The sequence below is a fragment of the Marmota flaviventris genome, chromosome 9 (assembly GCF_047511675.1).
Source record: "Marmota flaviventris isolate mMarFla1 chromosome 9, mMarFla1.hap1, whole genome shotgun sequence".
NCBI lineage: Eukaryota > Metazoa > Chordata > Mammalia > Rodentia > Sciuridae > Marmota > Marmota flaviventris.
Window position 1 is genome coordinate 113,919,685 of NC_092506.1, and position 26,680 is coordinate 113,946,364.

The window sequence follows — 26,680 nt, forward strand, 5'->3', positions numbered from 1 at the left end:
GGGTTTGCTTTTATAAAGAGCCTAATACATTGATTCTAAAGTCAACCAGAAAAATAAGTGAATAACTACAGCCAAGAAAGTGTTGTAAAAAGAATAAAGAGGGGGGACTTGTTCTTTCAGATAATAGAACTCCCTAAAGAACCCACAATGATTAGAGTGGTCTTATAATAGGATTATATGTTGGTTCAGTAGAAAAGAACAGAATCTAGAAGGATATATATATATATATATATATATATATATATATATATATACACACACACACACACAATGTAATCTCTAGGGCCCCATGTGGGTCAGTGTATGTACCACATTTTATTCAAAGATAATAGAAATGTGTTTATAGAAGCTTTGGATATGATCTTTATCCCATATTTTCATGGATTTTGCACAGTATACTCCTCTAAAAATGTTGCCAGAAACTCTCTCGAAAGAGCTTCCACTTCCTCCAAAGTTGTAGACTCATGACAGCCTCAGATAGATCCCTCTTGGTGGTTCACGTGGCTTCCTGACTCTCTCTCATCCTTTCTTCCCTTCTACATTGGGCCACTTTTTGTGCCTTCCACCCACCCACTCCCATGAGGCAGCCCTTTGCAGGGGTGGTTCTCTACCCAGTTAGGCTCTTCTAGAGAGCAAGAGATTCTCAGGATTCTGGCAATAAAGATTCCCCTAGAGGGGCTGGGGGTGTGGCTCAAGCGGTAGTGCGCTCGCCTAGCATGAGTGAGGCCCAGGTTCGATTCTCAGCACCACATATAAACAAAGATATTGTGTCCGCCAAAAACTAAAAATTAAATATTAAAATTCTCTCTCTCTCTCTCTCTTAAAAAAAATTCCCCTAGAAGACTCCTCAAATTCTGATAAGCAAAAATTTCCAAGTTCATTTCTTTGGGGATTTACTGTATCTTAAACTTGGCATGTTAAGTCACAGGACTAGTCAAGATGTGGTGTTAGAATTATTGTTTATTCACTTAGAAAAAAATAAAGCAACACATTTTACAAAATAAACGTCATTGTACTAAATTAACATACATATTACTAGATTTGAAACATTTTTATTTGTATGAACAGGAACAATTCTGTAAGTTTATCTCTTAAGATTTGGGGTTGAAAAGAGTAAAGAGAATTTTCTTTGTATATTTCTGAATTGTTTTGGATTTCTTTTATAACAAATGTGTGTTACTTTGGTAATAAAACAAAATAGCTAAAATACTTAATAAGGGGTGGGTATGTGGCTCGATGGTAGAGAACTTGGTTGGCATGTGTGAAGCCTTGGGTTTGATCGCCAACACAGAAAAACAAAAACCAAAACCAAAACCATAAGAAATTTCTTTCTATATAAAATCATAGCATCTGAGAATATTTAGAAATAAAAGTTGCCTAAAAACATTATTAATAGTTTTTCATTTCCTTTGATTTAGTAAAAGCTCACCATTTTAATTCACAGATATGTTTTGATGAATGTAAAATGCTGCATAACCACTACCTTAATCAAGATACAAAACAGTCTCAGCACCCCACCCCACCAATTCCCTTATGCTACCTCACCCCTTGCTTCTGGCAGTCGGTTCTCCATCTCTAGTTATGCCTTTTCTGGAATGTCATGTAAATGATATCTCATAATCAACTGGCTGTTGAGCCCAGTTCTTTTTCTTTTCATGAGCATTTGAGATTTAGCCACAATGATGTGTTTATCCACAGCTTTATCCCTTTTTGTTTCTGAGTAATATTTCATCATATGAATATGCTACATTTTGTTTATCCATCCCCCGTGGAGGAATACTGGATTGTTTCCAGTTTGGGGTAATTACTAATAATGCTGCTGTAAACATTTGCATATAGGTTTTTGTGTTTTCACTATGGGTTGGTTTTGCTGATTCATATGGTGTCTGCATGGTTAACTTCATAAGAAACTGCCAACTCTCTTTACAAAAAGGTTGCACTGTTTTAAAAGCATTCCCACCAGCAATGATGAGAGTTCCAGTTGCTCTCCATCATTGCCAGTGCTTGATACGATCAGTTTATAGAACGTTTTAGACCATGCTGGCAGATGTGTAGTGGAGCTCATTGTGGTTTTATTTTCCTAATGACTAATCATCTTAAGCATCTTTCACTGTGCTTATTTGCTCTCTGTATAACTTCTTTGGTGAAGTGTCTTTCAAAAACTTTTGCACAGGGTTGGGGTTGTAGCTTAGTGGTAGAGCCCTTACCTAGCACTGGGCTCGATCCTCAACACCACATAAAAATAAATGAATAAAATAAAGATATTATGTTCATCTACTAGCACTGGGCTCAATCCTCAACACCACATAAAAATAAATGAATAAAATAAAGATATTATGTTCATCTACAACTAAAAAAATTAAAAAAAAACTTTTGCACATTTTTATGGGGTTATTTTTGATTGCCCTGCGTTGACAGTTTTTTTTAATATCTATATTCTGGATAGAAATCATTTGGCAGTTGTGAAATTTGCAAAAATATAGCTACTCTATAGCTTATTTTTTCATTTTCTTAATTGTATCTTTTTCAGGGAAAAGAATGTTAATTTTTGTTGTTGTGTTGTACCAGGGATTGAACCTAGAGGTGCTTAATCACTGGGCCACATCCCCAGCCCTTTTTATTTTTTATTTAGAGATAGGGTCTCACTAAGTTGCTGAGACTGGCTTTGAACTTTTGATCCTCCTGCCTCAGGCTCCCGAGCCACTGAGGTTGTCAATTTTGGTGAATATCAGTTTGCCTTTTTTCTTTTATGCATGTGCTTTTGGTATTATAGCTAAAATTCTTTGCCTGACCCAAAGTCACAAGATTTCCTTCTGAAAGTTTTACAGGTTTCAGTTTACATTGGGCTCTGTGGCCCATTTTATTTGATTTAAAAAAATATAATAATTTGTGATGTGTAAGCCTTTTTTTTTCTGTATGGATGTACAGTTTTTCTAGCACCATTTGTAGAAAAGACTATAATTTCTCCACATTGAACCAAGTTTATTTGAAAGAAAAGGGTGTGAAAGAAAAGGGTGTGATTCTATGTAGCATGAGAACCCAAATGTCTCCCAACATGAAGAAAAATAAATGCTTTAGATTCTTTGATTTAGAAGTGACTAAGAGTCCCTTTTACCCAAGAGAACATGCAATATATGTTTTACTAGTGGTGTTAGAAATTTAAACATATTTTATATTCCATTTCAAGGATTTTTACATTAGTTTTCTTTGCCCCGCTTTTTAGAAGTTTTAACTATGTGTAGGTTCAAGGGTTAGTAAATGATAATTCTTTTTTGACAAATTGAACTTCTATTAGAGCTTTAGAAAGAAAATGAAACTCAAAACCTTAAAGCTCATTTAATCTTTGTGTGTGTGTGTGTGTGTGTGTGCTGCTGGGGATGAACCCAGGGCTTTGTGCATGTGAGGCAAGTGCTCTGCCACTGAGCTGCACCCCCAGCCCCTTTCCTTTTATTCAAGTTAAAAAAATAACATAGATGTTACAAAATATAAACAATACCCAAGTATCATTGGGTATTGGGGCACGGGGGTATGATGGCTTTACTCCTGCTTCTCTGTTCTCTCCTTCTCAGGCAGGAAGACTGGCTCTTCTTCCTCCTTATGACCTCAGAGGTGGGTGTGCCCCAGGCCTCGATCCTTGGATCACTTATTCTTTCTTCCACTCACTCCCTAGGTGATCTCACGCAATCCCATGGCTCAAAATGCCACATACACTCCATGAGTCAAAGCTGTGTCCAACCCCTCTCTATCCCCAAACTCCAGACTGGTTTATCCAGCTGCCTCTTCCACACATCCAGGATGTATAATAACAAGTTGTCTGACACAAAAATCTTGGTTTTCCTACTCAATCTTGCTCTTTGTCCAACCTTTCTTATCTTACTAAGGTACATCTCCATTCCTCCAGCAATAAGGCCAAAATCCTAGCCATTGCCCAATATCCCCCACCCCCAACAACATTCAGTCCTTCTACAAATTCTCCTCAGTCAAACTGTAAAATATACCCTGAATCTGACTGCCTCTCATGCCACTGTTGCTGCCTCTCTAGCCTGGAATATGGCCTGGCCTCCTTGCTGGTTTCTTGCCCTTCACTCTTTTCCTGAAGTCCCAGCCACACAGTAGCAGCAAGGCTTGTTACAGACATAAATCAGATCATGTCCTTCCCTGGCTCAACTCTCGCCAGTGAATTTTTTTTTTTTTCCAAATCAGTTGTTTGCCCTGATCCTCATGAGCTAACTTTAGAAGATTGCTCCAGAATTTCTATCCTGAAACTTCTGCCCTTTCTTATTTCTGCTTTTTGGCTTTTTTTTGAAGCCAGGCTTGTTCCCCCTGGAGGGCTTGGCATGTGGTGGTCCTCTCCTGGGGAACTCATCCCTGTATCTTCTCAAGGCTCTATTGTGCAGAGAGGCACAGACCTGCTGAAAGACCACCTTTTCACAGAGGTCTTCTGGCACCTCTCTCTCAAGTACCTGCCTCCCCCCTTACTTGCCCATCTTCACATTTCACTGCACTTTTTCTTCATAGAATTTATCACTCTCTGGCATTATATTATTTTTTATTTGTTTGTTGTCTGTCATCTCTATTTAACTGTAAGCTCCCTATAGGTGGAACTTTACCCTATTCATTGCTGTATCCCCAGCTTCCAGAGCAGAGTATAGCCCATAGAAGATGCTCAGTAAATATTTCTGGCAGGATTGAACACAGGATGAGATCATTATATGTAGACTCCTTTTCATCTATTTTACTTCCACCACTTTCTCAGAGGTTATCACTGTTAATAGATTGGTAACTGGTTTTCTGAGCTTTAAAAAATGCATTTATAAATGCAGATACACACGTTCTTTTTATGATAATGCAAATTGACTTACATCATACTTTTTTCTATCTTAATGATATATTTTAGATAGATTCTTATATTAGTTTATATATGTACTTATCTACTTATATTACTTTATATAGATATTTCTTTTTAATGGCTACATTTTAGTTCATTCCATAAATATACCACTTGTTTTTCATCATTTTCCTGTTAATAGATATGTGAGTCATGTCCTCTTTTTCACTATTATAAACCAGGATGCAGTGAATATGCTTGTCTATAAGTCTTTGTACACATAGGCAAGTAGAACTCAAGCTATCGAATTGCCTGTTAGTATCTGGCTGGATTAGTGGATGACTGGCAGTCTGTCTGTCTGGGTGGGTGTATGGATGGAAAGATAGGTGGGTGAATGGGTAGATGGATGGACTGGTGGATGGTAAGTGGATGGCTGGTGGGCCGAGTGGATGGATGGATGGGTGGGTGGGTGGTAGATGGATGGTTGCCAGGCTGGCTAGCTGGCTGGGCAGATGGATGGTGGATAGGTGAGTGGATAGGTGGGCAGATGGATGGATGGATAGATAGGTGGATGAGCAGGTAAATGGATGGATAGGTGGATGGTAGGTAGATGGCTGGCAAGCTAGATGCATGGGTGGATGGATGGGTGGATGGGTAGATGAATGGATGGGTGGATGGATGGGCAGATGGATGTGTAGATGGGATGCTGCTTAGTTTCTCCTCTTAAAAAAGATTACACTATTTTACACCCTTACCAACAATATATGAGTGTCTATTTCCCTACATCCTTGCTAACACTAGATATTACCACATTTTCAAAATAGTATTCCATGTTAAGCCAAAAAAGATTACAAAAGAGAAAGGTGATAAAAAGCCTTTCTTATAGCAGTTAGCCATTTCCTAGCCTGGTAAACTCCTGAGTTTCTAGATTATAAACTGGTCTGATAAAATCCATTCTGAAAGAAATGGCAAACTTAAAGGAGTAACGAGATTTGAGATGAATTTCTGCCTGTGTAAGAAGCTTTCAGAGATTTTTTTTTCACTTGATGTCAACTCACGTTGTATGCTGAGAGATCTAAAACCACAAGCCCCATATCCTAGTTTTCTTGCTATAAAGTAGTATTCCCCAGATGATTTTTTAACAAAAGAATCCATAACACAAAACCTCAAGTTTCAGAGTTGGCTGGAGAGTTAATGGAAGTTGTAGCATTTGGTGATTTATCGTTATTTAACAACTTTGTGGTTTCTTCTGGGCTTGCTAGAAGGATACTCAAAGAACAAGAAAAAGTTTTATCTGTTTTAATAAGTAAGACTGGCATCCAGAACAGAGATATGGGAATGAATTAGAAGAGCAATGCCAAGCCAGAAAGAACCTCTGGTTCACAAGTAGCTCCCGGAGGCTTCTATGATGTTAGTCAGTTTCAGTCCAAACCAATATGGATGTTGGTTGGCTCCTGTGATCTTGTCCTTGAAGTCCATTGCCAGGGCAGCCCTGTGTCTTTTAATTTTAATCAACTCTCAAACAATGGGAAGATGAACTTTTTTGGCATGAGTGTATTAGTGTTTGAAGTCTTCCTTGGAAGTAGCTTTTCTTATTCACTATTCATATGACAAAACTGAGGACCAAAGGGACAAAATGGTACATAAATCATGATCAAGACATTTAAAACTTGATGCTGTTAAATAATGAAAAGAAAGAGGTCTTCTGTGAACTTTAAAGATTTATTGTTGGAAGGAAAAATACTCTTGCTTTGAAATTCCTTAAGCAGGAGTGGCACCATACCACTGTCCCCCTGCATGTTTATGGCAGACCTTGTTAATCAGCCTCACCATTCTTCCCTCAGCTAAGCTCTGACCCTGCCTGAGGACCCTCTTAAACACAGTGCTGTAGGCAGCTAGTCATAGTTAAGCTGAGTTTTTTATATGAATTAAAATCTCTTTGTCCCCTTCCTTTAAAGGTTTTATCCAAGTGATTCATGATGCAGTGCTAGCAGGACAGGATCAAAAAACCAGAACTTAGTCTGTCTCCTTCAATCTGATTTTTCCTAGTTGTTTATCTTTAGCAAGTCACTTAACCTTTCTAGGACTACATCTGTTTTGGAATTCAGAAGTGTGCATTTCTAGCCTTTTCTGACTACTTCTTTTCATCTGCTGTTGCTATTGACCTGTATCCATGAAACCAGAATTTAAGAGGTCGGAAATGGGTTTACTTTAAACCAGAGCACTTGCAGGAACCTCTTCTTGGCTGAGAGGGAAATGGATGTTTTCATACATCAAGCTGAGCACATCTCCCTGATGCCTGCCCACCCTGCAGCTGTAGGTCTGGAGTTGCTTTCTCTGCACCCCTTCCTCATTACATCTATACATGGGCAGGAGACCTTACCATCAGACAGGTCTCAGCAAGTGGTCCTTTTTGGGTTCCCAGCGTCTTTCTGCTTCCTGTTCCTGGCAGTGACCTTCCTCCCTGTTTGTCTTGCAGGCTCCCCTTCCCTTCGGGCATATCCTCTCCTCTCGGTGATCACCCGACAGCCCACGGTCATCTCACACCTGGTCCCCACCACCGCGGGAATCACCCCTGTGTTATCCCACCACCCAGCCACAAAGGTTGCCTCTGCTGAGGGCCCTGGTGGTGAGGCTCTAGCCAGCAGTGAGTCGGAGACAGAGCAGCCCACGCCCCGGCAGAAGAAGCCCCGACGCAGTCGAACCATCTTCACTGAGCTGCAGCTCATGGGCCTGGAAAAGAAATTCCAGAAACAGAAGTACTTGTCCACCCCAGACAGGTGAGGATGCAAGGAGGGGACTCTCTGCAAGTATTATCAGTAAATAGGGATGTTGTTCACTGAAGTGGGAAGGCTGTGGACAGGTTGGGTTTGATGGAAAAAATGGAGCTCTGTTTGGGATGTGCACATTTTGGGTGGACAGTGGAGACAGGACTGTGAATTGGTGATTACTAACTGGGGTTCCCCAATATTAGTGACTGTTTTGATCCCCTCAGCAGGTAACAGGGAGCCTCATGGACTTGTGCAACCAGAATACGTGGGCATCATTAGTTAGGAGATTCAGCATACATGTGTAAAATTTTAGGCTTATGTTTCAGAAGACAGAGAATGTTTTTACAGAAATGTTAGTTTTAATAAACCTCTTGGGACTTCCTGATACCTGCCCAGGCATCTCTTAGGTGACCTACACAAGATTGATTCACTTGCCTGGGGAGGAGGACACCATCTGACTGGCCTGAACCCGCCCTCTCTGATGTTCCTTACCTCCCTACGTGACCGGGGCCATGAGCGCTCCCTCCTCCCACAGCTCCTGCCCTCCTCCTCTGTGTTTGTTTCTCTAGTTTCCTAGGTGACTTCATTTAAGCGAATATGCAGGGAAGTGAGAATTTGTAACGGTGGCAGGTAATGAGAGAAAGCTGATGACAGTGAAGTGTGTTTCTGTAGCCAGGAGTGAGTCAAGGATGCATTTTTCCCAAGTGAGCTAACACCATTTGCTAATGCAGTGGCAGTACTGTGAATCTTCCATTGACTAATGCACCTGATGGCCTCAGGTGACCCACACTGGGGAAGGCACCACAGAATCCTGAAAGGCCCTGGAGACCTGAAGTCTGTGGGATGGCCCTCCTGGATTCTTGGTTCTTAATGAATGACTGATTGGGATGCAGTGCTTTCTTAACTGGAAGAACTAAGTTTTGTTGGTGCTGGGAATTTATTGGCTTCAGTCTGTTAATTACTTCCAATAAAACTATTGGCTGCTGGTAGTCCCTCTACAGGAATGACTGGCTACATGTGAATAAAGATTTAAGACAAGCTCTGAAGTCCCTTGAAGGCAGGCTCCATTTTTATTATAAGAGACTTAATTTGTGCACTCTGGGCAGAACAAGGGGAGCTAGGTAGCTAGCACCTGAGTTACCATCCTGAACCTTCATGGCCAGTACCCATGGGTGCTGCAGATGGTTAGATCTGATCAGGTAGAGAAGGTTGCAACTGAGAACTTGCATCTGAGGCTCCCCATGGCTCAGGCTTGTGGGAAACAGTGGGCCTTAAATCCACAAGTGGATTTTTAGGAACCTGGGGACCTTCAAAAAGTAGTGGTTAAAAAAAAAAATAGTGGTCACTTCCTGAGCTGCTTTACACAGAGCAGGCTTGGAGCTGCAGGAAGGTGGCTGATGTTGACTCAGGATGTGGTCCTTCCTGTTGGTGCTCAGTAGACCTCCACTCTTATCCACATATTGAGCAAGACTGAGGCTGGGAGCTTAGCTACAAACTTTCCCTTCTCATTCCATTTTCTCCACTTGGGTTGTTTATTCTTCCCTAAGGTATAGTCCCTGCACTTCCCTTTGACAGATCCAACTTGTACAAAATTATTATGAGTGGGAACAAGCTCTTGTCCAAGAGGTAGCATAAGTCAGACATAAGTGGATTTGAATCCTGTCTCTACCTTTTACCCCAGGATCATCTACCAGGGGTCAGAAAAGTTTTTCTGAACAGGACAAGGTAGTAAATATTCAGGCTTTATGGATCATATGGTCTGTCAGTAGTACTCAACTCTGATGTTGTGGCACAGAGAGGCACGGACAGTACAGACACAAATGAACATGACTGTTCAATTAAGCCTTTGTAAAACTCAGGTTGCATGCAGCTTTTGGTCACAGTTGTAAGAGATTTTAATATCTCTTCAGGCCTTGAATCTGTCATCTATAAAATGGGAATAATTATACCAACAGCACAGTGTGGTGAAAGAAAAATATATGATAGCACACAGCAGGGGCTTGGTGTGTGCTCAGGTCACTGTGTTATTGCAAATTGCCCTAACTGCACACTCTCTGGGAACAGATTTGACTTTTAGGGCTTTTCAGAAGGGCACAGAGAAATGCAGGATCATGATGAGCAGTAGCATGGAAAACAGAAGGGGCTAAGGAATTAACATTTCATTTGGAATTTCATAATGTTTAATTTTTTTTTTAACAATGTAATCATTATAACAGCTTAGGGCTGCCACTGTATTTTTGAGCACTGGTTCTAGATTTAGCAATGTGAGATGTACTTTTGTGGATAAAAACAAAGTGGAGGAGTTGCTGTTGAGTTAGAGAGAGAAATAACCTGTGAAGTGATTAGAGGACAGTCGAGAACTGGGGGCCACTGTGGTGATTGTTGGTCTGTGGGAGCGGGCAGAGGACACAGGTCAGGGGAGCTATAACTTGAACTGGATCAGGAATGGCATTGCCATTGACCTATGCTTTACCTTTCATTTCAGGTTTGGATTTTGGGTAAGAGTTCACATTTTGTAGAGGATCAGAGTAAAGACCATTGGATTAGGAAAAGGACCTTGTAAACAAAGAATAAGACAATGTTTTCAAGTCTGTGGAAAACAGAGAATGTTTCTGACATGGGTCCTGCCCCAGGTGTCCTTAGGTGTGGACACCTGTTTCTCTGTTTCCCAAAGTTTCCTCCATAGGATTCTTGGAAGGAAAGGAAAACCCTTTAAGGAAGAATTGGTTTAATGGGGCAGGTTTGAGTTTTGGTAGCACGTTCCTGGAGCTAGCAGGATCCCTGTATGTCTGTCTTGCCCTCTCCCATTTTCCTCATCCTTCCTTTGTATCTTGTGCCTTCTAGGTTGGACTTAGCCCAGTCTCTGGGACTCACTCAGCTGCAGGTGAAGACTTGGTATCAGAACCGCAGGATGAAATGGAAGAAAATGGTAAGAGAGGAGAGAGTGGTTCTAACCATGTGCTCATCTTGGTGGGAAGAATTCTTAACATGGGGCTGTTGGGAGGCAGGAAGGTTTGGGCTGTGAGATGGGAAGAGTTTCTAAGATGCTGGCTAGGAGGAAGGCTGCTTGAACTTGACTTGGATTTCTTAACGAGGGGGATATTCTTTTTCACAGTTTCCTTAGAAATCAAAGAAGGCCACAAGCTTCTCAGCTGCTAGTTTGAACCCCACCTGCTAGCCTCTTCAAATAACTTCCTTCCTCCCCCACCAAGAGCTAAGAATAGAAATCAGTACCCTCTGGTTATAGTGACAGAGAAAGCACATCTGTTCTGCTACTGTTGTCTTCTAAAGCAGGGATCCTCAAACTTGGTGGGTGTCAGAGTCAATTGAGTAACAGGCGAAAATGCAGGGCTCAAGCCCTCTCCCAGGATTCTGATTCCAGAGGCCTGTGACAAGGCTGGGAATGGGCATGTTAACAGGCACCCAGGTTATTAGGAAACATATGGTCTAATGATCACAGCTTACATAATATGGCTGTAGTGTCTTGCAAATAAGCATTTTCATCTTTGATTTTTACACGAGACTAAATGACTAATGACTCTACATTTTGAGGAACTTTATTTCATTATTATTTATCCTCCCATCCCCCTCTCCTGTCTTTTTTTGAAAAGCCATGTTAAATCCAAAATATCAAAAGTAGTTGAATGTTACCTTTCCCAGTTCTATAAATCACAAGTAACAAGGCCCAGAGAAGAAAGGAGGAGTGGGATGAAGGAAGAAGCCCTGTTCTATCCTTTGATACTGGGTACCCATGTAATCTGACAAGGGCCTCACTCACAGTCTCACTGAATTTTAATGGCTCTTTTTCTTCCTGGATGGACCAGGCATAACTATGCCTTCCTTATGAAATTCTAATTTGCTAATCTCTCTGGTCAGAAGCCACATTTCCTGGTGTTTCAAGGGCTGGGACATGATGTTTTTCACAATAATCAAATAACTGAGATGTCTCTCTCTTCAGTTTAAAAAAAATCAGTGGAAGGTATTTTTCTCAAATTCATGGTTTTGTCTATTAATATTTTTCTTAAACCTTTAGTTCTGCTATTTCTTGCTTTTGTCTGTTAGCAATGAAGGGGAAAATACCCGAAGTAAATAAAATGCAAATAAACATGAATGGGGAAAATCAGGGGAAAAGCCAACAAGCAGCAACTATTATATTCCTAGAAAGGAATCTGTGAGCAGGTCACATAATTCCTTCTGGGAGAACCTGATCTTGAGATTTTTTTTGCAAGGGTTTTTCAATAGAGGTGACTTGGCTCATGAATTACACAGGAAGTAAGGCAGAAGCCAGTTGTATGTATAAACTATAATATATCTTATGAAATAAGTATATATTTGATGTCTCTTATGAACCAAGTTTTGTCCTGAGCACTATAGGAGGTAATGAAATAAAATATAACCCCAGCTGTCTTGGAATTTATGATCTAGTTGGAGAAAGAAGGTCTGGGAAGCAGTAAGGTTGTACGTTTTGAGTAAGTGCTGGTTGTTATAGATTAATAAGCTCATGAGTTCAGAGGAGAGGTAGTGAATTTCAGAGAAGCTGAAATTGAAGGACAAGTGAGATTCAGTTAGATAGCCATTCCAAAAACTGTACAAGGCTACCCACATATAACTTATGGTGGAAACCTTTTGGGGGATTATTCTCTGGAAGAACCAGATTTGGGAGTGAGAAAGGCCAACCGTGTTCCCATGCTTGCCCCTCCCTGACCGATTTCGGGCAAGTCCTTTCAGTGTTTTCCCTGCGAGTTCCACCACCCACCTCCTTCCTCGTCAATCATCATCATCGTCATCGAAATCAATGTCTCCTGAGTAGCAGAGGCATTGTTCAAATTGGTTATCAGCAATCTTCTCATGAGTCAGATGCTTAACGAATTGACAGCCAGCCCGCTCTGCCAGTACCGCCCAGTACGCGCAGGATGGCGCGTGCGCCTGAGCCACTGATGTCACTTGTTTTTCCCCAGCCACTCTGCTGGGGCACAGTTGTGGGCTGGTGGTTGATGGTTATCTTTGCCGTCCAGGTCAAGATGGAAGGACCTCAGCAGATTTAACCTCAGAGAGGGTTAAAATCAGGACTCACCAAATTCAGGTTCCTTTAGGAAACAAGAGCTTTCAGTTCACATTGGGGATAATTTATTGAGCACTTCATTGCATCGGGCAGTGGAAATGCAAAGACAAGCTATGAATCTGTCCAATTAAAAAATAGATTTAAAAAGGAACTCAGTCAGGTGGGGGAAACAGACCTGAAATTTAAATTATCCAGACACATCAGGGCAACAGCAAGAACACCTAACAGAGGGTTCAGAGTCAGAACAGAGAAATAAGTGTTTCACACAAGAGGCAGCATCCAAACTGAGACTCAGTGAAGGTGGAAAAGGGAATCACAGGCAGAAAAAAAGGGGCAGAAGTTCTTGGGGACGCTTAAGAACTTCAAAATGTGGGCCGGATGTGAAGGACTATGTTCAGTTGGAAGTCTAAATTCTGCCTCCCTCAGAACAGCACGGCATTGTTGAGATCCAATTGCTTATTTTGCTGGTAAACCTCTTTCAAGGCTATCTCTTCAGGTACTGAGAGGAAAAGGAAAGATAATTGGGTAATAAAGATGTCTCAAGGCTAGTAACCTAATTGGAACTGGAAAAAGATTAGCACTTGATTTCTCAGACTTATTCACACAGTTGCCAAGGACAATGCTGCCAAAACCAAGATAGCATCTTGGACTAGTTTTGACTGGTCAGCGTTTGTAACCTATAGCGGGTTGAGTAAATTTAATCTTGCACATTAGATGGGACACTCACCCTTTATTCCATTTCTGTTGGCATTAGTTCCATTAGGATCCACAGTGTTTCGCAATAGGCTGAAAATGTCTCATTATTTAGTGGTCTTTTTTTCAGCTTTAAAATACAATTCTCTTCTTCAAGAGGATCCAAATGGATAGGTCTTCCTATCCCACTCACAGAATTTGGGTAGGCCACACACTAAGCACCATCATTATCTTTTGCATTGAAAGTCTTCAGATAGCAAATAATTCCATGACATTGTTACTGGTTGCTATCTATATATCTTGGATAGGTTACTTAACCTCAGTGCGCCTCATTAGTAAAATCCCCTCACATACACCTCACAGAGCTGTAGTAGTAACTGAGCTAATTTCTTTAAAACATTTAGATGCTTGCAACACAGGATGCAGCTATTATTGTCATTATTGTTGTTATTTATCTGTCTACAAATTGCATATCTCTACAGAATCCATATTTTTAATATTTTTTCCTGGGGGAGGGGCGGTACTGGGGATTGAACTCAGGGGCATTTGATCACTAAGCCACATCCCCAGCCCTATTTTATATTTTACTTAAAGACAGGGTCTCACCGAGTTGCTTAGCACCTCAGTTTTGTTGAGGCTGGCTTTGAACTCATGATCCTCCTTCCTCAACGGCCCGAGCTGCTGGGGATATAGGTGTGCACCACTGCACCCAGCTGAGAATCCAGATTTTTGAAGGCCAACATAGATAAATTGAAAGTAGATCTTACAGGTTTCTGAGACCTTGTGCTTTTTCTTTTGGTTTAGAGTCGTCCTGGATTTTTGTCTGTCAGAGCCTTGGTATTTGGGCCCCGTTTGGGGTGTAATGGAACATGCCATCTTCAGGCTGGGACAGTCAGCTAATGTGAGCAGTAATGGTATGGGAGGAGGTTCATGCTGGAGAATCCAAACTTGTTTCTCAGCTTTATGGAAATTGTTATCAGTTATATGGCTGTCACTTTTCTATAAAGCTACAGAAAGAGAGGGAGAAAAAGAAGCAAAAAGTGGCTCAGTTCAGCAGCCTACTGCTGCCTGGAGTCTGAGGGGAGATTGGGTAATTGTAGATAAACATTAGACACAGACTAAACAGTGAACCTTCTACGTGTCTTTTGCACATGAAGTACTGATAAGGGTATTGGATTCAAATGGTCAGAGTTTTTGTGTTCAAATCCCAGCTCTTCCCTGGGCTCACTCTTTGACCTTGACAACCCCTTTCTGTCAGATGTTTCCTGTCTGAAAAGGGAGAGAGGAAAAAGTTTCCTCCCAGCACTGACATTCTGTGCTGTCTGGTCAAACTGCCTGTCCCAGACCTAAACACCTCCAGAAGGAGGCAGGAGGTCCCATCTTGACATCCTCAGCAACAGAACATTTGAATGCCTAGTTTTAGAGTTCGAAGGAGGGCTGTCAGCAGGCATCGTTAATAAAAGTAGGTGGTATGTTAGGTGTTGCTCCCAGGGGCAGAGGGAAGCGTGTGGCCTCTTGTGTTATGAGTTATAAGTTATAACTTATGAGTTATAAGTTGTCTAGCCTCTCTGAACTAAGGGGACAAATCGCCTAGAGGAATAACTGGGGAGGAGGGCTCTTGAGAGGAGGGCCACAGGGTGCATACATGTGTGCAGCTCCTGGTGCAGGGCGGTTGTGAGATAATTGCATGTCTCAGGTGTGCTGGAAGGCAGGGGGCCAGAGGTCGATGCGGAAAGCAGCCAGGAGGGTAGTTATCTCCTAATTATTGCTTGCACTGGAATGTTTTATTCCATTTAGAAAATGGTCTGATTGTTTTGATTTTTTTTTCCCAGTGCTGTAGGAAAATAGCCAGGTGGGGTCCATCCAAGCTGTGTGGGTGGTGTTCTCTAATTGCTGGGCTGGACTTTCTTTTGCCAATTAAGTGGCTTCCTTAGACCTGCCCTTCTCTAACTTGATTACTCCATGGGGCAACTTACTTTTGTATAACCTCTTTCATACCCAGTGGAGCTGCTTTCAACATGTAAATTCCACCTTGGCGCATTTAGGTGCTTTCAAAAGCCTGGGCTCATGCTGAAATCAAAATCAGATACTGACTTACCTGAAAAGGAAAAGGGGGACCTCTTCTCCCCAGAGGTGGTTTCTGTCAGCATCTATGCCTTGTTAAAGTTCCCTTCACAACTCTGTGTTAGCTTTTTGGGTGGATTCAAATAGATGGAAAAGATTCACAGCTAATAGGAGATGTTTATTGAGAACCTTTGGCTGTCCTCACAGCCACACACACAAATTAACTCAAAGTGAGTCAGAGGTCTATTATAAGAGCTGAAACTATACAAATACTAGAAGAAAACATAAGAGTAAATATTTGTGAACTGGCATTAGACAAAACCTTCCTAGATATGACACCAAAAGCACAAGTAACAAAAGAAATATTAAATTGGCTTTCACCAAGATTAAAAACCTTTGCGATGTGAGGGGTATTATCAAAAAAGTGAAAAGAGGACCCACCAAGTGGGAGCAAATATTTGCACATCTTATATCTGATAAAGGACATGTGTCCAGAATATTTGAAGAACACTTACAACCCAATAATAAAATGACATCTAAATTTAGAAGGAATAGTAAAGGATTTGAATAGACCTTTCTTCAAAGAAGATATACAACCTACCAGTAAGTGCATGAAAAGATGCTGTACTTCATTAGTCATCAGGGAAGAAAGTGCAGATCAAAACCACAATGAGATGCCACTTTGTACCCACTGGGATGGCTGTAATCAAGAAGGCATAATAGCAAGTGTTGGTGAGGATGTAGAGAATTGGAATCCTCACATGTTTTTAGTTGGAATGTAAAATGGTGCAGCTGCTTTGGAAAAATAGTCCTAAAAATGTTAATCATAGATTTGCCATGTGATTCAACAATTCCATTTCTGGAAATATACCCCAAAGAAGTGAATGCGTGGACTTAAACAGATATTTGCACACCCATGTTTATAGCAGCATTGTTTACACTAGGCATAGATGGTGACAGAAACCACCTCTGGGGAGAAGAGGTCCCTGTATTCCTTTTCAAGTAAGTCAGTATCTGATTTTGATTTCAGCATGAGCCCAGGCTTTTGAAAGCACCTAAATGTGCCAAGGTAGAATTTATATGTTGAAAGCAGCTCCACTGGGTGTGAAAGACTCCTATAGCACAAGAATTAAAATCAAGAATCAATAAATGGGATGGATTCAAACTAAAAACCTTCTTCTCAGCAAAAGAAACAATCAGTGAGGTGAATAGAGAGCCTACATCTTGGGAGCAAATTTTTGTCACTCGCACATCAGATAGAGCACTAATCTCTAGGGTATACAAAGAGCTCAAAAAGCTAAACACCAAAAAAAAAAAAAAATGACTAACCCATTCAACAAATGGGCCAAGGAACTGAACAGACGCTTCTCAGAAGAAGATATACAATCAATCAACAAATATATGAAAAAATGTTCAACATCTCTAGCAATTAGAAAACTGCAAATCAAAACTACTCTTAAGATTTCATCTCACTCCAGTCAGAATGACAGCTATTAAGAATACACACAACAATAAGTGTTGGTGAGGATGTGAGGGAAAAGGTACACTCATACACTGCTGGTGAGACTGCAAATTGGTGCAGCCAATATGGAAAGCAGTATGGAGAATTCTTGGAAAACTGGGAATGGAATCACCATTTGACCCAGCTGTCCCACTCTTTGGTCTATACCCAAAGGAATCAAAAACAGCATACTATAGGGACACAGCCACATCAATGTTTGTAACAGCACAATTCATAATAGCTAAATTGTGGAACCAACCTAGATGCCCTTCAATAGATGAATGGATAAAGAAAATGTGGTATATATACACAATGGAATATTATTTAGCAATAAAAGAGAATAAAATCATGGCATTTGCAGGTAAATGGACGGAGTTGGAGAATATAATGCTAAGTGAAGTTAGCCAATCCCCCCAAAACAAATGCTGAATGTTTTCTCTGATATAAGGTAACTGACTCATAATGGGGTTGGAAGGGGAAGTGTGAGAGGAATAGACGAACTCTAGATAGGGCAGAGGGGTGGGAAGGGAAGCGGGTATGGGGGGAGGAAAGATGATGGAATGAGATGGACATCATTACCCTAAGTATATGTATGAAGACACGAATGGTGTGAATATATTTTGTATACAACCAGAGATATGAAAAATTGTGCTCTATATGTGTAACATGAATTGTAATGCATTCTGCTGTCATATATAACAAATCAGAATAAAAAATAAATAAAATAATAATAATAATTAAAAAGTGAAAGCATGGACTTAAACAGATACTTGCACACCCACGTTTATAGCAGCTTTGTTTACACTAGCCAAAAGGTAGAAGTAACCCAAATGTCCATCAACTGGTGAGTGAATAAACAAAATGTGGTATATACATAAAATGAGGTATTATTTTCCTGTATTTGCTGCAACATGGATCAACCTTGAGAACATGATGCCAAGTGAAGGAAGCCAATTACAGAAGTCTTTGTATTACAATTCCATTTGTGTGAAATGTTCAGAACAGCCCTCTCTATAAAGAGAAAAGGCAGATTGGTGGTTGCCTAGGGCTGAGGGCAAGGAGTTTGGGAGACATCAGGATGTTAAAAATATTCTGAAATTGCATACACTAACTGTTGCCTGATTCTGACTATCTTAAAAGTCATTGACTTTAAAAAGATGAAATATATGACATGTGAATTATATCACAAAGCTGTTTTGAAAAAAGAGCTTATGGTTTGACGAATTACTATATCATTGTTAAAACTTTAGCACCTGAAGGACTTCTGCTGCTCTTGAAAGAAAGAGACATAGTTAATAATAATTTAGTGACTGCCTAGAAAGTTCTTGGAAGTGAGGTGTTCACAAGAAAGATACAGGATTGGCGTTCAAGGAGCTTCTATGCAAATGGAGAAGATAACATTAAGTGGGACATGTACTAAAATTTGAATCTGGAATGTCCCTGAAAGACTTGCTGATCAGCTTGGTTGGGTTGGGAAGTGGTGAAACTTTTAAGAGGTGGGGCTTAATGGAAGGAAGTGAGATCATCAGGGCATGCCCTTGAAGGGGACATTGGGTCCCCAGATCCTTCCTGTTTCTCCCTCTTTGCTTCTGACCACCACAAGGTGAATGATTCCTTCACCACACATTCCTGCCATGATGTACTGTGCTACCACAGGCCCAAAAGCAATGAGCCAAATGACCATGGACTGAAACCTCCAAAACTATGGGCCAAAATAACCTTTCCTCTTTATAAGTTGGTTTATCTCAGGTATTTTATCACAGATGTTATGACTAACACTATACATAAGTAGCAAAAATATCTCTCATCCCTAATTTTCTCTTGAATCCAAGTCCTCCCAAAGCCCCTTTTTGTAGCTGCCCAGAACTATACCAAGCTGAAATTTGGAGCCAGCAGAGGAGGGAATGTTACATTTCAAAGTAAATTATAAATATTTTAAAAATTATCCTTGCCTACCTCATAGGATTCCTAGGTAGGTCACAATTGGGATTATAAGTGTGAAAGTCCTTTGATGGTATCAAAGCTCATTTAGAGTGTGCTTTTGCATGCTTTATATCCTTTTTCAATTCTATGGAAATGTTTATTGAGAAAAGTTGGTTCATTTTGTAACAGTCTTTGAATGCCTGCTATGTGCAGGGACTTAGTGGTGAGGGGCAGGCAAGTAAACACAACAGTGACAGCATCTCATGAAAAGCACTCCTAGTGTACGTGGTGGAGACAGGTTGACTTATTTAGGGGAACAGGGCAGGATTCCAGAAGAAGTCAGCCAGGAAGAGGCATGCTCTGCTCAGAGGAAATCTACCATGCAATTACAGTTCTGGGTCTCTCATATCCAGTATGTGTTGGTCACTCTCATCTTTCGTCTGTGAGATAAGGCATTGTTGTTTCCATTTTATGTGTTTGGAAAACTGAAGCTCAGAGACTTTAAAGGGCTTTTCCATAGGCAAAGCTGGTAAGTGGCAGAGTTAGAATTTCACCTAGTTTTCCCACCTTCAAAGCTACAAGACTTTCTGCTATGTCCTACTACTTCTCTGAACAATACAAGACTCTGTTTTATAACATCTTTCTTTTCATGATAACAAAAATACTCATACATGATCCTTGTTGAAAATTTAGAAGACACAGAAAGAACACAAAGAAAAAAGATAAAAATTACGCATGATTTCCATACTGCAAACTAGGTGGTATATGGTTGTCTTGTCTCCAAACTGAACTAGGCTTATCTGATGACCTGTTGTTCACAAAAACACATTCTTAGTATTTCCCATGTCATTAAACACTCTCCTGTATAATATTTGTAATGGTTACCAAGTACTCTTTCTTCAGGATATATTACATTACCTACTCAATTATGTGGCTGAATGAGTACGCACCCCAACTTTTGCTGTTATAACCCATATTATGATGAATATTTGTGTGGATCAACCTTTGTTTTAGTCTTAGATGACTTTTTAGAATTTATCCTAAGGAATCTTTGGGTCAAAAAAGGGATGCACATTTAAAGGCTTTGATTTGAATTCTTACATTGTCTTGAAAAGGTTGTACTGTTTACACTTATATTTTCCTGCTTGCCACAAATAATATTATCCTTCTGATTTGTTAGTGTGATAGTTACCATATTGACATTTAATTTTTCATTTTTCCCTTACTGAGGTTGATTTTAATGAGTTTATAATCATGTTATAAATGCTAAAATATATGATATTGACTAAAAATGCATCAAGCTTGAATGAAGCACTTTTTGCAGGCCAGAAGAGAGAGGTTTAGAATACATTTTGCCACACCCTGTAACTTTGCTGCTGGGAAGGGAGAATTTAGAGTTTCTCTCTCTCTCTCTCTCTCTCTTTTTGCATTGAACCCAGGGTCGCACATGTGATAGCATGTGCTGTACCACTGAGCCACATCGCCAGCCCTAAGAGAGGGTTTAGATGCTGTGTAAAGTCATCCTAGAGAGCAGAGGAGTGGAGGGAAGGAGTTATTTCTTAGACTCAGTCACTTGTTTTCCTCTCACATAGGTTCTGAAAGGTGGACAGGAAGCTCCCACAAAGCCGAAAGGTCGTCCCAAGAAGAACTCTATCCCTACATCAGAAGAGATTGAAGCTGAAGAGAAACTGAACAACCAGGCCCAGAGTCAGGAGCACCTGGACCCCTCTCAGGGACAGGAGGAGTCCTGTGAAGCACAGGAACCAAAAGCACTCGATGTCCCCTTGGAGGTGGCAGAGCCACCAGGCCAGCCCCAGGAGTCACCAGTAGCCTCTTCTGAACCCCCACCATTAAGCTAAAATAAAACTCTTTTGGGGGAAGGGGGAGACTGGGAAGAAGGGAAAAGAGAGAAGGCAGGGAGACTAGGAGAAGAAATACTTCTAACCAACTGGGGGAGAAGGGATCCACCTCTCTCCCTCCCTCCCACAGTTCTCAGTGCTGTTTCCATCACAAGCATCTGAGGAAGACTTGCTTGTCTTAGTCCTTTCTCTTCATGGAAGGCTGTGTAGCCTTAGATGCCCTTGATTAAGGGAGACAGTGCTTTGGAGCTGCCTGTCCTAGCTGGGTTGATGGCAATGGGGCTGGGTACCAGAAGCCTGTTTTTGTCACAAGCGCCATGCCAGTGTGCAGAGGAAGGTGGCCCCTGCTCCCTCCTTGCCACCCCTGGGCAGCCAGTCATCAAAGCAAAGAGAGATGGAGGCACTTGGGCAGCCTGCCCAGGATCCTTGCTGACTCAGCACTTATTTCTGTAGTTTTAAAAGAGAATTTAATGTTTTTTTTTTTTTCTTGTTTGTTTTGTTTTGTTTTTTGCGGGGGGTGGGGTGATGAGCGCAGGCAACAATGACAAAAATAAAAGTTCAGAGTAAGAGAGTTGTGAGTTATTAGAAATGTTCTGAATCCCGTCTGTTTATTTGGAGACACGTGTGCCTTGGTACCCATTATAAAATGGTCAGGTGACCCAAAAACTGATAAGCCTTGTTTTTCTTGCTTCCATAAGTTGCCAACCCTGAAGCTGCAAATGCAGATATGTTAAAATGACTTTTATTTTTTAACTAAAAATAAATCTTTCAAAAGGATCAAGTGTTTTGTTTCTTCTGGGGAGTGTATGTGACCCTACCTGAATGTGTCCAGTGGAAGGAGAGACCAGAGACAGCACTGACTCTCAGAGCTTTCTTTCCCCATCTATGAAATGAGACTAGCTCAGGCCACTGGCCCAGGTGCAGGAACATGGAAACAGTGCCAAAACCCTGGATCGAGGAAGGAGGAGAGTGCTGTGCTCTCTCCACTAGAGCATCTCCGCGGTCAGCCACTTTACATTTTTCATTTCCAACTCTAAAAATTTTTACTTTCCTAAAGAGGTAATAAATTTATATCCTTCAAAAGTCAAAACAGCATAAAAACATGTCACACTTTTGTCCTATCCCCTGTAGGTAATCACTTTTATTGGATTCTTATTTGTCCTTCCATTTATTCTTTATTAAGTGTCCATTTGGATGATTTTTTTTGCAACTTTTGACAAAAGAAGATTTGAGAACAATTTGGCTAGATGTGTTCTGTGATTTTAAATTTAAAAGTGATGTCCCAGATGGACTGGGATGTAGCTCAATGGTAGTGTGTGCTTAGTAAGTTCAAAGAAAGCCCTGGGTTCCATCCCTACCACCAACATAATTAATTAATTAATTAATTAAAATTGATGTCCTACTTTTAATAAGTATAGGAAAAAGGTAGCCACCAGATGTCCTCAGAGGAGGACTTTACCTTCCTTCTTGTCTGATTCTTTCACTTTTTTGCTCTGACACTTGATTCCCCAGGGGTCACCTTCAGAGTCCTTTCTCTGTGGTGCCCTGCAGGGTATAATGCAGATGATCAGCCACTTATTAACAGTCTGCCATGCTGCAGGCCTAGAGAATACTGGCCAGCTTTAACATGGGCTTGAACTGGGAAGCAGAACCTGTTACTAGTCCTGTGAAACAATCAAATAATTCATTACAAAGTTAAACAGGAAAGAACTGCATGTTTTCAATCATCTGGCTGCCTGCTTCTCCCCGTTAATGCAAGCAATCAGAAAGTGACTGCAGTTTTGACATTGCCAACGCAGTGCCTTCGCCCTCTTTGCTATAGAAATCAACAAAGAGAAAGCAGTCTTTCTCTGAACTCTTGTGAATAGACAAAGGACTTGGCCTCTGAGAACCAGTTCACACAGACCACACCTAGCTACCTGTATGAGGTTGCTTGTCCCAAGCCAGCACAGTGCTGTCTGCTTCACCTGCAGCCCACCCCACAGTACAGCTTTATGATCTTCCTACAGGTGGTGTGACAATGAGCCAGAGTGTGCACAGTGGCCAAGGTAAGAAGGTGGATGGATCTGTGCCAGGTGAGTCTAACTCCTCAGGAGCTGTTCTGTCCTGCTCACCCCACCCCAGACAACTTTTTTATTTGGATGGAGGTTTCCTAAGCTGGCTTTTGGTCTCTTACCCTGGGCCCTCATGCATCGTTTTCTGCATTGTCTTGACTGTGACTGTCACTGCAGGGATCTCTGTGTACGTACACCCATGCTGGTATTCCTGAGTGCCTGGTTCCAGCTTTTACTCCCTGGCTCATCCTCTTTAGTTTGTTTCTTGCCCTAGGGGTTGAAGGTATTTCACTGGTGAATTTAAGACCTCGGATTATCTTTCCTTGTGTTTTGTAAGGCCCAGCCCAAGGTTACCTCCACTTACAAGCTCTCAGCTTATCCTCCAGCCTCAGCTCTGCATGACTTCGCCCTGTGACTCAAAAAGGGGCCAGGATGGATCACACAGATGCGCGTGTGCACACACACACACACACACACACACACTTGGCAGTGCTGGGGATTAAACCCAAGGGCTTTGCATATGCTAGGCAAGGGCTCTACTATTGAGTTATATCCCACACACTCACACATACTTTTTTAAATTGACAAAAGAAAATTGAATCTATTTGTAGTGTATAATGTTTTGAAATATGTATACATTGTGGAATGGCTACATCAAGCAAATTAACATATGCATAACCTCACATACTTAACCATTTATTTTTGGTGAGAACACCTAACATCTACTTGGGCAATTTTCAAGTACATAATAAATTATTAACTTTAGGCACCATGTTATACGATACATTTCTTGAAATTATTCTTCCTGTCTAATCGAAAGTTTGTATCCTTCACCCAACCCACATTTTATTCCTTGTCAGAAATGATACATCAGTCCTCATCCCTAGCCTCTGTTAACCACAGTTCTATTCTCTAACCTTATTTTAGAGTCCCTGTGTGAATGAAGCTCATTTCACTTAACATGAATGTCCTCCAGGTCCATCCATGTTGTCACAAATGACAGGATTTCCTTCCTTTTTTTTATGGCTGAAATAGTATTCCATGTGTATATGTAGTACATTTTCTTTATCCATTCATCAGTTGATAGACACTTAGGTTCATTCCATATCTTGGCTATTGTGAATAAGAGTGCAATGAACAGGAAGTGCTAATGTTTCTTTGACACATTGATTTCATATCCTTTGGAGATACACCAGTAGTAGGATTGCTGGATCATGTGATAGTCCTATTTTTTTGGAGGGCAGGACTAGGCCTCTTGCAATTGGTTCCCTTCTGCCTGTGACTTGCTTGCAAGCCAAGCCCTGCTCCTTCTCCAAAGGCATCTTTCCATTTTGTCTCCAGTTCTTAAGGCTTATGACTGACATCCAGAACCAACTTCACAAGTTTCCTCTGAGTTGTGAATTGGAGATTATTCCATGTGAGATCTGTAATTGGGTATTCAGTGAACTCCTCATCTTTCTTGGGGGACTTGTGACTTTCATTCTCCTGTGGTCACCTCTTTTTGTAGGCCTTGCTAAATAAAAGCATTCTCTCCCTTTTCTGGCATAGGATGATGACCCTTGAGAGTTCAAGGTTTTATTTGAGGGTTCCATCGTTGGCCAATTTTGAAGTTTTCCAGAGCAGGAGAGAGAACTGAGGAAAGTTCTTAAATCTCTGCTTTGAGAAGCTAACCAGGTAGACTTTGGCCTTCTCTCTTTTAGGAATGTCTCTGCTCTGGAAGACGTGGCAAGTGAGCACTTCAGCACATGCTTTGGTCCCCTGCTGCTCTCTTGGACTGTGAAATGGGCCACTTCTTACAATTTTACACAAGTCCAGTATTCAGAACGAAGTAAATGTCTTTCCCTGGGTCCCACAGTCACTGAGGAGTTGTGCTGAGAACCAAGTCGGGTGCCAGATGTCCTACAGAGTCTTCACTGTTGACATGCCTTTTCTTTGGCACACGGACCTGTGGTGGGCAGGCTGTCAGTCCCAGTGCAGGGGCTCAGAGGGAAGGGGTTTCCCTGACTCCATGCATCTTCTCTGTCAGAAAGCAAAGGATTCCTGGTGTAGGTTCCTGACTACCAGTAAGCTTCCAAGTTTGCCTCTGAGTTTGTGTTCTGGGGCACTGTGCACTCCAGATTGCTTCATGTCAACTACAAAGGTGTGTTAAGAACACAACACTGAGCCCTTGCTTGACATAGACCATAACCAAATATGTCTCACAGTATGAGCCATGAGCCCTCAAACTAGTTTGAACACATCTATCAGAAGCCAGCCTATCAGAAGGCAGATTTTCTTTATTTCCTTTACTGGGGATTGAACCTAGGGCCTTGTGCATGCTAGGCAAGTGCTCTGCCACTGAGCTATGCCCCCAGTCCAGATTTTTAATTTTGAGATAAGGTCTTGCCAAGTTGTTCAGGCTAACTTTGAACTTGCAATCCTCCTGAGTGCACAAATATGTGCCTTACACAGACATATATGCACATGTACGAAAATACCACAATGAGTCACACTATTTTGTATAATTATGATGTACTGATAAATTAAAGAAATAAGCCTTGAACAGGTCTGTTTTGAGTTCTTCTAGAACTGTGTTGAAGAGGAGGTTTGAGTCCACCATTCTCACAATTACTGTGCACTTCTGTGTAGAGTTGACTGTCCTTATCCCAACCTTTCAAATTTTCAGTGTGGCGTTGCCCCATGCCCAAGGGCTGGGTTCGGATTGGAATTGGACTGGAGTGTCTGGAGGTCTGTACTCAATAAAAGTAGTGCTATATCAGCCTACTCTGGGATTGTTCATTCCACAGAAAATGGGCATGTAGCAATCACTCGGTTCCACACGGTCTGCATGACAGACGGTCACAGGGTTCTCCCTATTCCCCTACCCAAGTCAATGGCTAGCTTAATTGCTGGATCCTCTGGAAATTTTCTGTGGGTGCTACTTCAATCTTACCCTCATTCTATTTGAAAGGAACTGTAGAGGGTCAAGAGGCAGGGTTAACTGAAACGTGCTTTGCACAAAAACTCATTTCTCACAATTTCTGTGCACTTCACTGTCTGTGTTGCCTGAAGCCCAGAGGGCCTGGTGATCTTGGTATTAATATCTCCCTTCCAAGCCCCCCATTGCTCTTCCTTTGTTGCCCTTGCTGTGACTGGATCCTTTCCAGGCACAGAGGCATCCCTCCTCTTCTGTAGACCCTTTGAATTCAGCTCTGAGAGGCTGTGCCCCCACAGGCTCCATGTCCAAGAAACAAAGTCCTTTTTCCTGCTCACCTCCCCTTTCCTCTTCCTTGCATCTCTTAGCCTAATACTCTGAAGACACCTCTTCCTGCATGTGTTCCTCAATTAACTTTGCCTCTTCTCCAATCCAACCTGTTAATTCCTCTCTCATCTCTTCCTTTTAATGCACATTTTGTAACTGCCCTTGTGGTTCTGCCATCTTTCCAAAGAGGACTTGGATTCCTTTTGTTTCCCTATTAGAGCGTAAATTCCTTGAGGCTATTTTTTTTTAGTTTGTGTGTTCCCAGTTCCTTTTTCTCTGCTGAGGTCTCCAAAGGCCTATACATAAGCAATTAGAAGGTCTGGATTCTCCTGGTTTCCTGCCCATTTCTTTCTTGGTGGTCCAGGGGTTTGCATTCTCAGCAGAATAGTGGGTACAGCTGTCACAAAGTCTGAGGCCCCCAATCATAAAATGCCTCTCTTGAGCCTTGGTCATCACCAGAACTTTCCAGAGACAAAAAGGATGGCAGAGCAAAATATCACCCAAGAGAAATAAGGCTGGGCCAGTCTTCCCAAGGCAAGCCGCAAAGAGAACCAAGGGTGGTCAGTGAGTCGATGCTTGAGGCCTTTGTGGGCAAGGGGCAATTTGCCACCCGTTGGCCTTATTTTGTTTTGTTTTTTTTTTTCACTTTCTAGAGTTTGCTATTTTAAAAAAACTTGAATTTTT

General features: G+C 41.4%; 1 protein-coding gene across 1 annotated transcript in view; it reads left to right on the forward strand.

Moving 5' to 3' along the window:
- The window catches only part of Barx2 (BARX homeobox 2), a 71,443-nt gene extending 50,023 nt beyond the window's left edge, over positions 1-21,420 (forward strand). Inside the window, exons 2-4 of the mRNA XM_027945524.2 lie at positions 7,308-7,608; positions 10,444-10,528; positions 20,435-21,420. Coding sequence (XP_027801325.2) covers positions 7,308-7,608; positions 10,444-10,528; positions 20,435-20,701 — 653 coding nt within the window. The 3' untranslated portion in view covers positions 20,702-21,420. The remainder of the gene's footprint in view (positions 1-7,307; positions 7,609-10,443; positions 10,529-20,434) is intronic.
- Positions 21,421-26,680: the final 5,260 nt, after the last annotated feature.